This window comes from Pyrus communis, chromosome 5 (genome assembly GCF_963583255.1).
Source record: "Pyrus communis chromosome 5, drPyrComm1.1, whole genome shotgun sequence".
NCBI classification, from domain to species: Eukaryota; Viridiplantae; Streptophyta; class Magnoliopsida; order Rosales; family Rosaceae; genus Pyrus; species Pyrus communis.
In genome coordinates this window covers 25,378,145-25,390,921 of record NC_084807.1, presented here as the reverse complement: position 1 = coordinate 25,390,921, position 12,777 = coordinate 25,378,145, and the positions used below count along the sequence as shown (strand labels likewise).

Here is a 12,777-nt window from a genome sequence, read left to right as displayed (position 1 = left end):
CCTGCCCATCTGTGGTGCACTTTTGGCAGGGAAAAGAAGTTTGACAAAAGGGGTTAGCCCAAAATGTTGGTAGGGCATAAAAATTATCTCACCTCCAAAGTAAAGTAGCAATTTAGATCATGCTAAACAGCTTCCCTTCTTTTTCTTCAAGAAAGTTGTCTCTCTCAGCTTCTCTCTTTCCTTCAATTAGCCTGGCATGGGGAAACTCTGGGTTGAAGTGTGCCTGATATCCGCTCGAGGGCTCACGCGTTCCTCTTCGTTATGGAAGCTCCAGTGGTATGCTGTTGGGTGGACTAATCCCAACAACAAATACTGCACCAAGATTGATGCATCTGGAAATGCAAATCCGGTTTGGAGAACCAAGTTTGGTACCTTGGTTGAGGGCTCGGAGGCGGACTTGCAGGATCTGGCGCTGCATATTGAAGTGTACAGCAGAGAGCCTATATTCCTCAGAGAAAAGCTTCAGGGGACGGCAACTATTGTCCTGAAAGAGTTTCTGTCTAAGCATAACAAGAACTCTGGGGATCCAAGGCAAGGAGCTGAAGAAGTCGGGAGCTACCAGTTGCGGAAGAAGAACTCCAACAAACCTCAAGGGTTCGTCGATGTTTCAATACGGATTTCCGAGGATATGGAAGCTCAAAGCTCGTACACAGGTTCATAATTTATCGAAAAACTTTGAAAGATCTTTGTATAAATTGAGTTTCGAATTTAATGTGATTAGACTTCACTTCTGTTTTTTATAGGCAGTGAGGGAGGACCTATGGATCACAGCAATACCATCACCTTGGCTACTGGAGATGGATCTGCACCAGCTATACGACCTGTAGCTCGACAACAAAGGCCAGAAGATCAGTTCCGTATCAACTCCCCATATGCACAACCAATGCCTTTCCCTCCGAACTATTCCAATCCTTCTGCAGTTGGACCAAGCTACCCACCAGCCAGCGCCCCAAGTTACCCACCAGCAAACGGACCAAACTACCCTTCAGCAAGCGGACCAAGCTACCCACCAGCAGGCGGGCCAAGCTATCAGCCGCCTAGAACTCCACCACCGCCTCCCCCACCTTCTAATGTTGGCTACATACCCACTTTTGTCCGGAGAACAGATCGAATGCCAGAGACCTATATCAATATGCCATCATCTGGAGCACCGCCTGGTCGCAGAGGAGCAGCTGGTGTTGGAATGGGAATTGGTGCTGGAGCGCTGGCGGCTGGTGCTGTGATCTTTGGTGATGACTTCATGTCAGGATTCGACGTTCCTTCTGGCTTACAAGATGCTAGTCTTACTATATCAATTGATCCTCCTTTCTGAGCATGTTTGTAATTAGCATCAGATTATGAAATGAAAATCTGTTAATTACTTTTTAATTACAACCATAATCATCCAAACATAAATTTTATAATGAAAAGTGGTACAGCTATTATGTTATACTTCAATTTACAGGCATTTCCCATTCCGTTGCTGAAAAAAAATTCACGTCCTAAGAACTTCGCCTGAGCACATTCCGATGTTAGTTTGCTTGATCAAACCTGTCATTTATGAGACAAGCGTCACACTACAGCTTGTATGTGCTGCTCCTGAGAGTCTCCCAAAGCTGTTTGCAGAAACTTCTTAACTATTGAGACAAACTCATGAAATTTCTCTTCATGTGGCAAGTGCCCACAATGCTTTATTACTTCAAGGTAAGATCCGGGTATGGCTTGTGATAGCCTCTTGGCATTCCACGAGGGGACAATCCGGTCAGTATCACCCGTAACAATCAGAACTGCGTTTCAAAGAGAGAATGGTTAGGATCAACATTACATGTTTCCTCTCCAACATAAACGATAAGACTGTCTATTAGCAGAGCATAAAAGGTCTTGGCTAGACTAAAAGTTCATGGCTCAAACACACTAGCCAAAACTAGAATCTGGTTATTTGGCTCGGGGAAAAATATAAGGTTAAACTGTTACCAGGGCATGAGATTTCACGAAGTCTTTTCGACAATGGTGGCTTCGACTCAGATGAAGTGTCGGTGAGCATTGCTGCTGTGTACTCCAGAAGTGCCTTGTCCCAACCCTTAATCCTCAATGGCTGCATGTCATACGAACATCCAGGTGAGCACTATGCTCCCCCGAAACCAAACACAAGAAAGAAGGCAAAACTATTCAAGATGATAACCTTTGTATAACCTTGTATGACATGTTCAGTGACTTGTTTTGAGTCATACCACGCATTCTTAACACCGGCAACACCAAACTTATCAATAACCATCCTCACCTGAAAATCGTATGGTAAGTTACTGTCAGATGTCAAAAAAAGAAAATACCAGTGTATCTTGTCCAGGGACATAACTATACAACCATTGTACTGAACTAATAGATTTTTCAAGCCAGAACTTAGAACATTAGGAGAAAACGTTTTCGAGATAATCTTAAACGTTTGATCTTTTGCTCTAGTTCGCTGAAACACTCGATCAATTTACAGTAACTGGAAAAATGAAACCAAATGCAATGTAAAAAAATTGAGAGAGGGAGATCCTTACGAGCATTGCAGCAAAGGCAGAGCGTAGAATAGCCAATAAGAATTTCTTGTACAAAGAGTTAAGCATGCCAAACATTCCCTTCACGAGTCGCATTACTGCGTCTGAAATAAATTTGGTAAACTTGGACAGAGTCTTGAAAAACTGGATAAATGGATTTCCTTGATTTACAGAATTTGAGGCATCTTCTTCAGTCTGGTTATCTTCTTCCGGTTGATGGCCCTTAGCAACCTTCTCAATAGCCCTTGGGGCAAAAATTGCTGGGGAGATAAGGATTAGAGCAGCAACACGCTCGGGGGATTCAAAATATGAATCAACTGCTACAAGACAACCAGCGGAATGCCTGATTTAAAAATTCAAATCATAGTGATGAAACGATGACAATGATTGAGAAGCTTTACTATCTCTCCTAAAACAACTTATATATAGCCCAAAGGCACTAAACGAGACTTAATCTCAATGGGAGTACCAAGAAAATGTCAGCATAACCATTTTTTTTCTTTCTCAAGACTGATTTATAGGGTGCAGAATTTGCCTGTGTTTTCTTCTCTTCTAGATCAGTGAATATCATATTCAATGCTTGCATATATGGTGCTAGTCATTTTGATTCGGACACAACAATGAAAACGGCTAAGATGACTGGCCACCCCGTCAGCAAATTTATATGTTTCATTGAGGTTTTAATTCAAGTTTATCCAACATCTACTCAGGGTAATCCAAAGTACGAGCTTTCTCGACACATGCATGTTTACTAAAATTGCAAACTCCAGAATAGATAAATGAAAATCAAGGATTCCCTTATAATAAAAGGCAGATCAAGAGAACGACAATGTACATACCCCACTAGAATCGCCTTCTCAGCTGCCAGAAAATCAATGAAGTACAAGGTAGCAAGCACTGCAAACGCCATGGAATACGGATTCAAAGGTTTGGATTCCCCATTTTCAGAAGGTGAATGCCCAAAAGCGCTTACCCTTGATGTCAATCCAAAGGCTGGTCTATCAAAGGCTAGAACTTTGGAACCAGTAGCCTCTGCCAACGGCTTCATAACTCGACTGAACGAGAAAACTGAGGCTCCGAAGCCATGTAACAAAATCATAGGAAACCCAACATTCTTAGTCTGGCTAGAGAGAGCCTCAGCCTCATGTACCTGTGATTGTGCATCATATACCTTGTGGTGTATCTCCACTCCTCTAAACTCACAAAAACAACTATCCGGGTCAGCTAAAAGTTTCGGATTCTCCAGTTCATCTTCGTCAACCCCAGCTATTCCCCTCCTCTTCTGCTTTGTTTGCACATCCAGCAATTGCTCTAGTGGTGATTTAAAGTCAGAAATAAAATATAAAAAAAACAAAACAAAACAAACATACACAAAAGGTAAAGGGAAGTGATTTCCACAACCCCTTTTTCTCCTTATGCACGCCTGCATACTAACAACTAAGAACAGACCCAATAAGGCATAAAGCAAAACAGGAGCAAAGAATTCCAATGATGAAAAGTTATCCCACTTCCCAATTCCAACGGCTAATTAACATGATGAGCGGAATAACGAGTATCGACAATAAAACACAGAAAGATAAGGAATTTAGGCTCACCAGAACCGAAGTATTGGGCGCCGCCGGAGCCACTGACGGAAGCAGCAGAAGCGACCGGAAAAGACTTAAGAATTGTGTGGTTTTTGGCATCTGAACCAAATCTTGACGGAAAGCTTAAGCTGATGGTGGTGTTGCCGCCACGAAAGCTTGAAACTTTGCTGCAATTCTTGAGCAAGGCAAAGTCCGGAGGAAGCACCCCAACTCCTGCGCTGCTCCCCATTGGGATTTTGGCGCCTTCAATCTCTACCCACTCACCTGAACTTTACGTAGTGGCCTTGAATCTGTGAAAAGACTTTTATTTAGGTGTCAAATTGTAATATAACTTGCACTTTGGGTGATTCAATGTAAAATTATTAGTTCGTGAGGCAAATTCACAAAAATAAAAAAATTCAGGGGCCATTTCTGCAATTCTTCGTTTTATTAATGTAAGAATTGGACAGTCAAGTTGAAATTCCCGAGGATGAGGACGATGGAGGCTCTGGTGTGCCGGAAACTGGGCGACCCGACACAACCCATATCAGACGGAGGAGCGGAGAAAGCGATAGTGGTGGAGAAGAACCACCCAATTCCGGAATTGGGTTCTCCGACATCGGTGAGAGTGAGAGTGAAAGCTACGAGCTTGAACTACGCCAATTATCTGCAGATACTGGGCAAGTACCAGGAGAAGCCGCCCCTCCCTTTCATCCCCGGATCCGACTACTCCGGGACCGTCGACGCCATCGGACCCGCCGTCTCCAAGTTCAAAGTCGGCGACCCTGTTTGCTCTTTTGCCGGCCTCGGCTCTTTCGCCCAGTTCATCGTCGCCGATCAGAAAGAGCTGTGAGTTCGCTTTGCCCCTCTCTCCTTTCTCTCTCTCTCTATAAATTACTGATGTGGGATTGTTGGGGTTGGAAGGTTTGGAGTGCCGGAGGGGTGTGATCTGGTGGCTGCCGGTGCACTGCCTGTTGCGTTTGGGACCTCGCACGTGGCGCTTGTTCATAGGGCCAATTTGTCCCCCGGTCAAGTACTGATCTTTCTGATAATCTTTCTGTGTTTGTTTTCCTATGTGTTTGTTCGTGTTTGATTTGTTGTGTTGTGTGTGTGAATTTGTAGGTATTGCTGGTTCTTGGTGCCGCTGGAGGAGTTGGCCTTGCGGCCATACAGATTGGCAAGGTTGTGGGAGCCATTGTTATCGCCGTAGCTAGGTACTTAAACTTGTTTCGATTTGACTGTAATGATCGTTAGTTTTGCTTTTGAATGCATTTAAGAAATGGGATTTTGTTGTTGGGTGCTGAATTTGCAGGGGAGCTGAAAAGGTGGAGTATTTGAAGCAATTGGGGGTTGATCATGTGGTGGACTCGAGCAGCGAAAATGTTATCCAAAGTGTGAAGGATTTCTTGAAATCCCGAAAGCTTAAAGGGGTTGACGTTTTGTATGATCCGGTTGGAGGCAAGCTTACAAAAGAGGCCATGAAGGTTTTGAGTTGGGGAGCCAACATTTTGGTCATAGGCTTTGCAAGTGGAGAGGTCCCTGTCATTCCTGCAAATATTGCACTCGTTAAGGTACAATTATTGATTGTTTGCAGTCCCAAATATCGCAATTGTTGGCGGAAATGAGTAATGCCGGCCTAAGATTCGATGGTTAGATGAACATGAGAGTATTTAGGATTGATTAATGGATAGGATGTGGAAGTTTTTAAGGACACCAAAGCCTTAGTGAGAATTATAGTTATTTGGAATTGATCACCTGAAATTCTTATTTCCTTTTTCCAAGTAGTGATTGCAGAACCAAGTCCATGGTTGAACAGTAACTGCCACTTCAATCATATAGCCTTTAGCATCTGTATGTGAAGCGATCATTGCTTTAAATATATGAGAATAATGTTGGAGAAGGCTGAATGAAAATATGAGTATAAAATTGTGTATCTAACTTACGTGGGTCTTAGTTATATTTTGTTCCTGAAGTTTTCGTTCAAGAATAATGCGCTTGTGCTTGTGTATTATTTGCACCAGAACTGGACGGTGCATGGACTTTACTGGGGTAGCTACAAAATACATCGACCAGGTGTTCTTGAAGAATCACTCAAGGAGCTACTGTCCTGGGTGGCAAGAGGCTTGATCAGCGTCCACATTTCTCATGCTTATCGCCTGCCGGAGGTTAGGAACTCGTACTCTTTTTTAACCTCTTATCAGAGCTACATGCTCTGGCTTCAGAGTTTTTGGTACTCTGTGTGGAGTAACATTATGATTTGGAAGATGGTATGAAGGCACATCCTATAGAACCGATCAGATATAAATGAACGATATATAGTATAATTCTTCAAGGAATTCCGTCTGGTGTTGACCATGTGATTTAAGTTTCATGCTCATTGTGCATGATTTGTTGCTTTGACTTCAGTTTAATGTGGAGATTGATTATCTGAGCTGTTTTCATTTGCGTGTAAATGACAGGCCAATCTCGCTTTCGCTGCCATCAAAGATAGGAAAGTCATTGGAAAAGTGATGCTTGTTCTCGATGACGAGAGAAGTGCAAGATCAAAGCTTTAACTGGATCAGAATTCAACCGGGATGGCGGAGCCTTGTAATCGTTGGCACTTCAAATCCAGAAACTTTCGTAACGTGTTAAGCGTAGTTTACCATTTGATCCGATGATGACAGAAAATCAAATAAGATCTGTTTGATCGTACGATGATAGAAAATCAAATAAAGTCTGATGGTTCGGGCTGCCAATTTCTGTTCATTTGTGAATGCGCAATGAAGCCAAGTTTTATGAGCGACCGAGCTCAAGATTGTTCGAGAGTAACCAGATTGTTAGAGATGAGTAGCCAAGCAAGTTATGGGACAGGTTTGCTTCTGGCAATGTAGCTATAAAGATTGCTTTATTTTACGAGATGCGGTAAAAGGGCACACAACACTTCCAAATATTTACATCCAACGGATATTCCGAATCAATATTTACATAGGATGAAAGAATGTATAGCTCCACGACTCATTCGAACAAATTCTAACTTGGCCGCCTGCTTTCGGTTTTCAGAAAGCGTACATATTCCTGCTGCACCATCTCACCTCCATTCACTGGATCAAAACTGCATTTGTAGAAACTGATAAACCAGAAAAAAGGAAGCAGTGAGCAGGGGTGGGAGACAGATGCGTTGGTCCAAAAAAAGGCGACAACTAAAGGGAGGTCGATCTAAAAAATCTTCATTCCGTTTATTTTCTTTGTTCTTCAGAAAGGATTCAAAATCTATGCATATGAATCTCGATGAAACTGTTGAGGAAGAATTACTCGAATATTTCCACAACTTTTAGGCTAGCGGAAAACGCAAGAACAAATAGAAACACACGCATACACAAAGAGAGCATACCTCCCATCCATGCCAACAATGATGACAGTGTTTTGAGAACCAAATGCAGTAATGAATTGAGTGTCTTCTGGCAAGTGGAACCGAGCAAGTGACCGTTCTGAGCTAAAATATTTAGGTAAAACCCCTGCAAAATTGTCAGAAAGATTATTTTTAGAACACTTATAAAACCATTCAAGGGCAAAAAATTACGGAGAAATCCAAACCGAAGTCCCTCAAACACTTAAAATGGAGAAGCGTAGTATCCAAGCAGATGACTAGTGGTAGTCTTGAAAAAAAAGTTTGAGCACAATTTTATTACCTCCCATGAAAGACAATGATGAACTAGAATTGGCACCAGTGCTTGGAGAAATAAGAGGATCCAGGGAATTTGAAGAGTTCTGCTGAAACATTGCTGCCCCTTGAGCAGAATTATGAGCAGAAAGAACCTCCCCGAATACTCTAACTCTGAGGCTGAATATATGCACAGTGCCTTTATCACTCGATGCTGCCAACCACTGAACATTTGGAGAAAGAGCAATACTGTAAATTTCTGCTCTGTCCACTCCTCTGCGTACCTACACAAAGGCAATAGATTAATAAAACCCTCATGAAACACAATTACTAGTGGGCGTCATTACTCGCATCCACAAAAGAATAACATTATAAAAGAAAATTTATGGCTAAATACGAATGACCTTTGTTCTTCTATTTAGTAATTCACAACATGTTAGTTTAAAAGATTAACTTTCTCATACGGAATCTGAAGCCATTCATCATAAACTTGAGGAACCACCATAATATATTACTAAAAGTTCACATGCAATATGCTACCTCTTGCAAGCGAGTCCCATCCATTGTGTTGAAGATTCTTATCAAAGTACCCTTATTACTAGCAGTTGCAAGAAGCAGCCCGTCCATTGTTAAGGTCAAGCATGCAATATGAGAATCATGAGCATTGATTAACTTCGTCAAGTTCAGCCCAAAATGTTCAATTCGAACTTGTCCTCGTTGAAGGCCTGGGCAAGCCAGCACAGATGTATTTGGATGGTGTGAAAGGCTGCACAATCCCCTAGGATTTGCTACAGTCTCAATCTGATGCAGCAGCTTCAGATCCGTAAAGTTGTAACCATATATTTTGTGCTCAAGAACCACAACTATGCGATCACGCCTTAACTTTACAGCACGAACCTCAGATCTGAATGAAAACTCACCAATACATCGACTCTGATGATCATCCCAAATCATAACCTTGTTAGGCGGATATTGTGAATTGTCCACGCTACCAACAAGTACAAGAATGTTGCATCGGAATAGCATCTCCACAATTTTGAATCCCCCACTTTTCAAATCACGTCTAAAAGTTTCTTTGAAAGGCTCGCAGTTGTAGATTCGAAAACCATTGCTTGTGCCTGCAGAAAAGCAACCGTAGTCCTGATTCCAAGATACAGAGAGCAACTCCATTTCACTGTCATTGACATCTGGTTCGAGCGGGCTGAAAGAACCAGAAGCCCCAGAATCCGGTGATTCATGCATGCCAAGCCTTGCGGGTGAATGCATTCCTCGAGATGTTGACACTGTTGAACTCATGATGGAATCAGGCCCACTTAAAACCAATTTCCACAATCAATAATCGTGCGAAACGAAAGATAACCCGAGCACAAAAAGATGGATAACCCCAAGATTAATTCTGTCATTCCATGAAAAAAAATTAAATCAATGTCAAAAATTTCAAATACAAGAAAAGCAGTTTATATCAGTTACTAAAGCTGGGGGAAGAGTACCAGTTACTTATAGGGAACAACAATTTCAAACAGAAAGTATAAACTTAACAAGAATATCAAATCAACCTTGTGAAGAATGCTAAATCCAACTAATTCGAAACAAAAAGTAACCAGAAAGAGAGAAAACTTATAAAATTCTATATAAATTATCATCCTTTAGAAAAATCTCCAAAACCCATCACCAAATTAACCTAATTGTACCAAAAACCTAGCAAATCTCCATTAAAATTAGCACATTTAGCAGTAAATTATCCATCTTTTCTTTTCACAGTAAAGCAATGAGAAGATCATGAGCAATCAATAACCATAATTATAAATTTTGCCAAACTCATAGTCGCTACAGCGTTTGACAACGATCAGGCATATACTGAATCTTTCGTGGCGCCGCAGATGCTCTATGAGAAAAAAAAAAAAAATCGAATTAATTGATTAAATTTATGGAAGAAAGAGAGAAGAGGGGACTGGAGGGGAACAGCAGGAAGGAGGCGAAATCAGATTCAGGGTTTGAGAGTCAATTGCTGAATTTGGATGAACTGACCTTTTCGATCTGAGACAGGCCATCAGCACCAGACGAGACGAGAGGAGACGACAGCGATACGTCTGTCTTCCCTTATTTTTAATTTTCGAATTCTCTGTTTATTTTCTTTCCTCTCCTTGTTTGGTTTTATTCTTTTTGTTGAAAATAATTGTCGCTCAATTGCTCGTTTATTTTCAAAATGGTTAAAAGCATTTTTATTGAAATATTTTTAAATAAAATTTTAAATTAAAATGTAAGTAAATTATATAATTTTTTTTTCTAAAAGATTAAAAGTGATTATTACTACAATTTAGTATTATTCTTTTTCACTTGTAAATAAGGAGTTTTAGATTCGATTCTTATCAAAGACGGAATTAGACCACATTAGTGCTAGTCCGTTGTGAGGTTAAGCCCACCCCCTCTCCCTTAGTGTAAATAATATTATTTGTTCAAGAAAAAAAATAATGCTTCCAACATGTCCATAGTCATTTGCAAGTGTTTTTTTTTTCTTTTCAAATAACTAAAAACACTTTAAGAAAAAGTTTGTATAAATAAATAGTTTTAAAAACACTTGCATATTTACAAAGAACTGATTTTAAAAATATTTTCACTAAAAGCGTTTTCAGTTATTTTACAAGCACTTTCAAACAAGATTAGTTGATCAAGTTGATGTTGATCCCACTCAATAATAAAAAGGGATTACTTGTGATGCCAAAATTCATTTTTAGGAACCGTAATTTGTCATTTATTGTCTCGCTCTGTCTTTTATAGAGATTATCCAAATATCTAAATTTGTTTTAAATGTGATTTTAGAAAAATTTAAAGTTGTTTTTTTTTCCTTCACTGACAAATACTCTTAATGACGTGAGCATCCTTAATGAATTCGTTAACGCTCAAGGCTTACAGGTCAAATCCAGATGGGTTTGGTGAGTGAACACTCACAAGTTATGAGCTTAACAAACAAAGATCTTAAACCCTTGATAGGTTTGGGATGTAAGTGGTAAACCCCTCAAATTGGTCTAGATCCATTGTGTAGCACAAATTCTATTGACTGCGAGATAACGCTCGGCTAATACATGTACTTTCTCTTTTTATCCAACCACGATAAGGGGGTCCACACCCATTTATACAGGCCCTTGGAAAAACCCCAGTGCTTTGGATCCCTTCCATTGGGCATTTATTGTCCTATGTAGACTAACCTCGTGACGTATCTTTTCACTTGCCAACTTGACATTCGACGATGATCATGGGTGGGATGGGGATTATCTGCCCTCCACTTATCATTCTCTTTCCATCTTTTTCTATTTGAATGGTCACGATTAAGTCACGTTAACATTTTATATTAATTTTTTTTTATAAAGATAATAAGACAAAAAATAATATAAATATAAAATATTAACGTTACTTAATCGTAATTACTCAAATAGGAAAGAATGGGAAATAAATGGTAAGTGAAGAGCACACAATCCCTATCCTCGTGGGTATCCAGTTGAGTTTACACACATTCCCAGAGTGAAGTGCGCTATTCTTCTCGGTCAGTCTCAATCGTTCAACCCAATGTCTCCGAGAGCTTCTCGGTCAGTCTCAAGTGTCCCATCCTGGGTCACTGTAGTTGGCTACGAGTCACCAAGCTGCGCGATTGACATCTGAGTAGACCTTTCCTTAGAGAATCTCCACATGCTCTTGTTGGTCAGCAGTTAATGCATGACATTGACCAGCGATCGCCCTCTTGTGCTCGGGCGTGTTCCACCCTACGCTTCTCATACCTTGGGCTTCTTGGTCTATGGGGCCTTCGCAGCTTCGCCTTGGACTTTTTCACGACTCCTTTCCATTCTGCTACTTTCAAATGAGCCCAAAAGTCCCATTAACAGAATTTTCCAACCCCCAAACCCTAAACTTTCTATGTTCTTGATAACTGCTGCGGGATACATTTGAAACTAACGTAAAACTTGATATAAGAATGAACGCAGTAGCGTATTAAAATTTATATAACCGACCTATTTAGTAAGATAAAACTTTATTGTTGTAGAACTACTGCCTATTGAATTACCACGACCCCTTTGTCATTTATCATGCCCCGAGAAAAACACAAAAAGATTCGTGAAATGGTGAAAATAATAAAACAAGAAAGTCGAACTTGATCCTAACAAAATAAAGTACTCGAGCTGCACCATTGGAACTTGAAACTCCTGAAAAGAAAGAAAAAAAATTAAAATAAACGGACCACAGTGCATGCTAGTATAGGTCACTCTGCAGCACATTTTACAAATATTAAAACATCAAGTGAAGGAGCTCCAAGCTTGTCTCTGCGATCTGCATTAAACAAAAGCTGATTTCCAAAAGAGGACTTAAGGCACATCAGCTCCAATCAATTCCAAATATGGAAATATATAAACTCACCACATCGTCAGATAAAGCCATTCACCGTCCAGTTTCAGAAATAACTTAAAAATATAACCCGACTCCAACAAAAGATTATATAAAATGCTGGCTTTAATTTCCTTTTCTGTTCAACAACTACGACCATTATTTATAAAGTATTTGGTTAAGTACGGATTAAGCATCTGCTATGTTACTAGAGAAATTGCTCTAATTAAAAAATAAAATAAATCAACGAATGACAGCATGGAAGACTGGATGGCTCAACTCCAGATGAATTGAAAATGTGACTTAGGGTACACCTTTCGATGAACACATGCAATGCAAGAATGAGAACCGAGGCCTTCTGCCTGCATATATATATATATATATATATATATATAAAATATAATACATATACATATACATATACATCTCACACACACAATAAGTACTTGGCCAATATTGCAGAAAACACAGTTTCTTTAGCCTAAGGAAAAGAGCACAGTTTCTTGAAAATTTTTGGTAAAATGTCATGAATGGTGAGTGCATGCATGCTGCATGTTATTGGCATGGCCTGCACACGATTTGAATTTTGAAGTACATGAGAAAAACTGCAAACTAAACCGAGAACCTTCAGTGTTCTTTATTAGCATGCACAATATGGAGAACCTACAGATGA

General features: G+C 40.2%; 4 protein-coding genes across 4 annotated transcripts; 2 read left to right on the top strand and 2 right to left on the bottom strand.

Moving 5' to 3' along the window:
• Nucleotides 1-196: 196 nt before the first annotated feature.
• On the top strand, nt 197-1,418 carry LOC137733633 (protein SRC2 homolog). Its single transcript, XM_068472769.1, has 2 exons — nt 197-653; nt 744-1,418. The coding sequence occupies exons 1-2, from the start codon at nt 197-199 to the stop codon at nt 1,310-1,312; spliced, it is 1,026 nt and encodes a 341-aa protein (XP_068328870.1). The 3' UTR covers nt 1,313-1,418.
• LOC137733628 (uncharacterized) lies at nt 1,396-4,482 on the bottom strand. The gene is made up of 6 exons (XM_068472765.1): nt 4,118-4,482; nt 3,362-3,833; nt 2,526-2,865; nt 2,162-2,260; nt 1,954-2,074; nt 1,396-1,766 (listed from the first exon to the last, which is right to left on the bottom strand). Exons 1-6 carry the CDS (start codon nt 4,335-4,337, stop codon nt 1,552-1,554), a joined length of 1,467 nt encoding a protein of 488 aa, XP_068328866.1. The 5' UTR covers nt 4,338-4,482; the 3' UTR covers nt 1,396-1,551.
• A 77-nt stretch (nt 4,483-4,559) lies between these two features.
• LOC137733632 (uncharacterized) lies at nt 4,560-6,869 on the top strand. The gene is made up of 6 exons (XM_068472768.1): nt 4,560-4,936; nt 5,012-5,120; nt 5,210-5,301; nt 5,400-5,658; nt 6,109-6,252; nt 6,547-6,869. Exons 1-6 carry the CDS (start codon nt 4,578-4,580, stop codon nt 6,640-6,642), a joined length of 1,059 nt encoding a protein of 352 aa, XP_068328869.1. The 5' UTR covers nt 4,560-4,577; the 3' UTR covers nt 6,643-6,869.
• Nucleotides 6,870-6,955: 86 nt separating this feature from the next.
• On the bottom strand, nt 6,956-9,026 carry LOC137733631 (autophagy-related protein 18c-like). The gene is made up of 4 exons (XM_068472767.1): nt 8,271-9,026; nt 7,759-8,014; nt 7,461-7,584; nt 6,956-7,196 (listed from the first exon to the last, which is right to left on the bottom strand). Exons 1-4 carry the CDS (start codon nt 9,024-9,026, stop codon nt 7,100-7,102), a joined length of 1,233 nt encoding a protein of 410 aa, XP_068328868.1. The 3' UTR covers nt 6,956-7,099.
• Nucleotides 9,027-12,777: the final 3,751 nt, after the last annotated feature.

Bases quoted from the DNA above. Each gene is read 5' to 3' on its own strand.
- LOC137733633 (XM_068472769.1), top strand. From the start codon at position 197: ATGGGGAAACTCTGGGTTGAAGTGTGCCTGATATCCGCTCGAGGGCTC. The intron at 654-743 runs GTTCATAATTTA...TGTTTTTTATAG, and splicing joins AGCTCAAAGCTCGTACACAG to GCAGTGAGGGAGGACCTATG.
- LOC137733628 (XM_068472765.1), bottom strand. From the start codon at position 4,337: ATGGGGAGCAGCGCAGGAGTTGGGGTGCTTCCTCCGGACTTTGCCTTG. The intron at 3,834-4,117 runs GTGAGCCTAAAT...AATCACCACTAG, and splicing joins CGCCCAATACTTCGGTTCTG to AGCAATTGCTGGATGTGCAA. The intron at 2,075-2,161 runs GTTATCATCTTG...TATGACATGCAG, and splicing joins TCATACAAGGTTATACAAAG to CCATTGAGGATTAAGGGTTG.
- LOC137733632 (XM_068472768.1), top strand. From the start codon at position 4,578: ATGAGGACGATGGAGGCTCTGGTGTGCCGGAAACTGGGCGACCCGACA. The intron at 4,937-5,011 runs GTGAGTTCGCTT...TGGGGTTGGAAG, and splicing joins GTCGCCGATCAGAAAGAGCT to GTTTGGAGTGCCGGAGGGGT. The intron at 5,659-6,108 runs GTACAATTATTG...TATTTGCACCAG, and splicing joins CAAATATTGCACTCGTTAAG to AACTGGACGGTGCATGGACT.
- LOC137733631 (XM_068472767.1), bottom strand. From the start codon at position 9,026: ATGAGTTCAACAGTGTCAACATCTCGAGGAATGCATTCACCCGCAAGG. The intron at 8,015-8,270 runs GTAGCATATTGC...GCCTTTGTGTAG, and splicing joins ATGGGACTCGCTTGCAAGAG to GTACGCAGAGGAGTGGACAG. The intron at 7,197-7,460 runs GTATGCTCTCTT...CTGGTTTATCAG, and splicing joins ATTGTTGGCATGGATGGGAG to TTTCTACAAATGCAGTTTTG.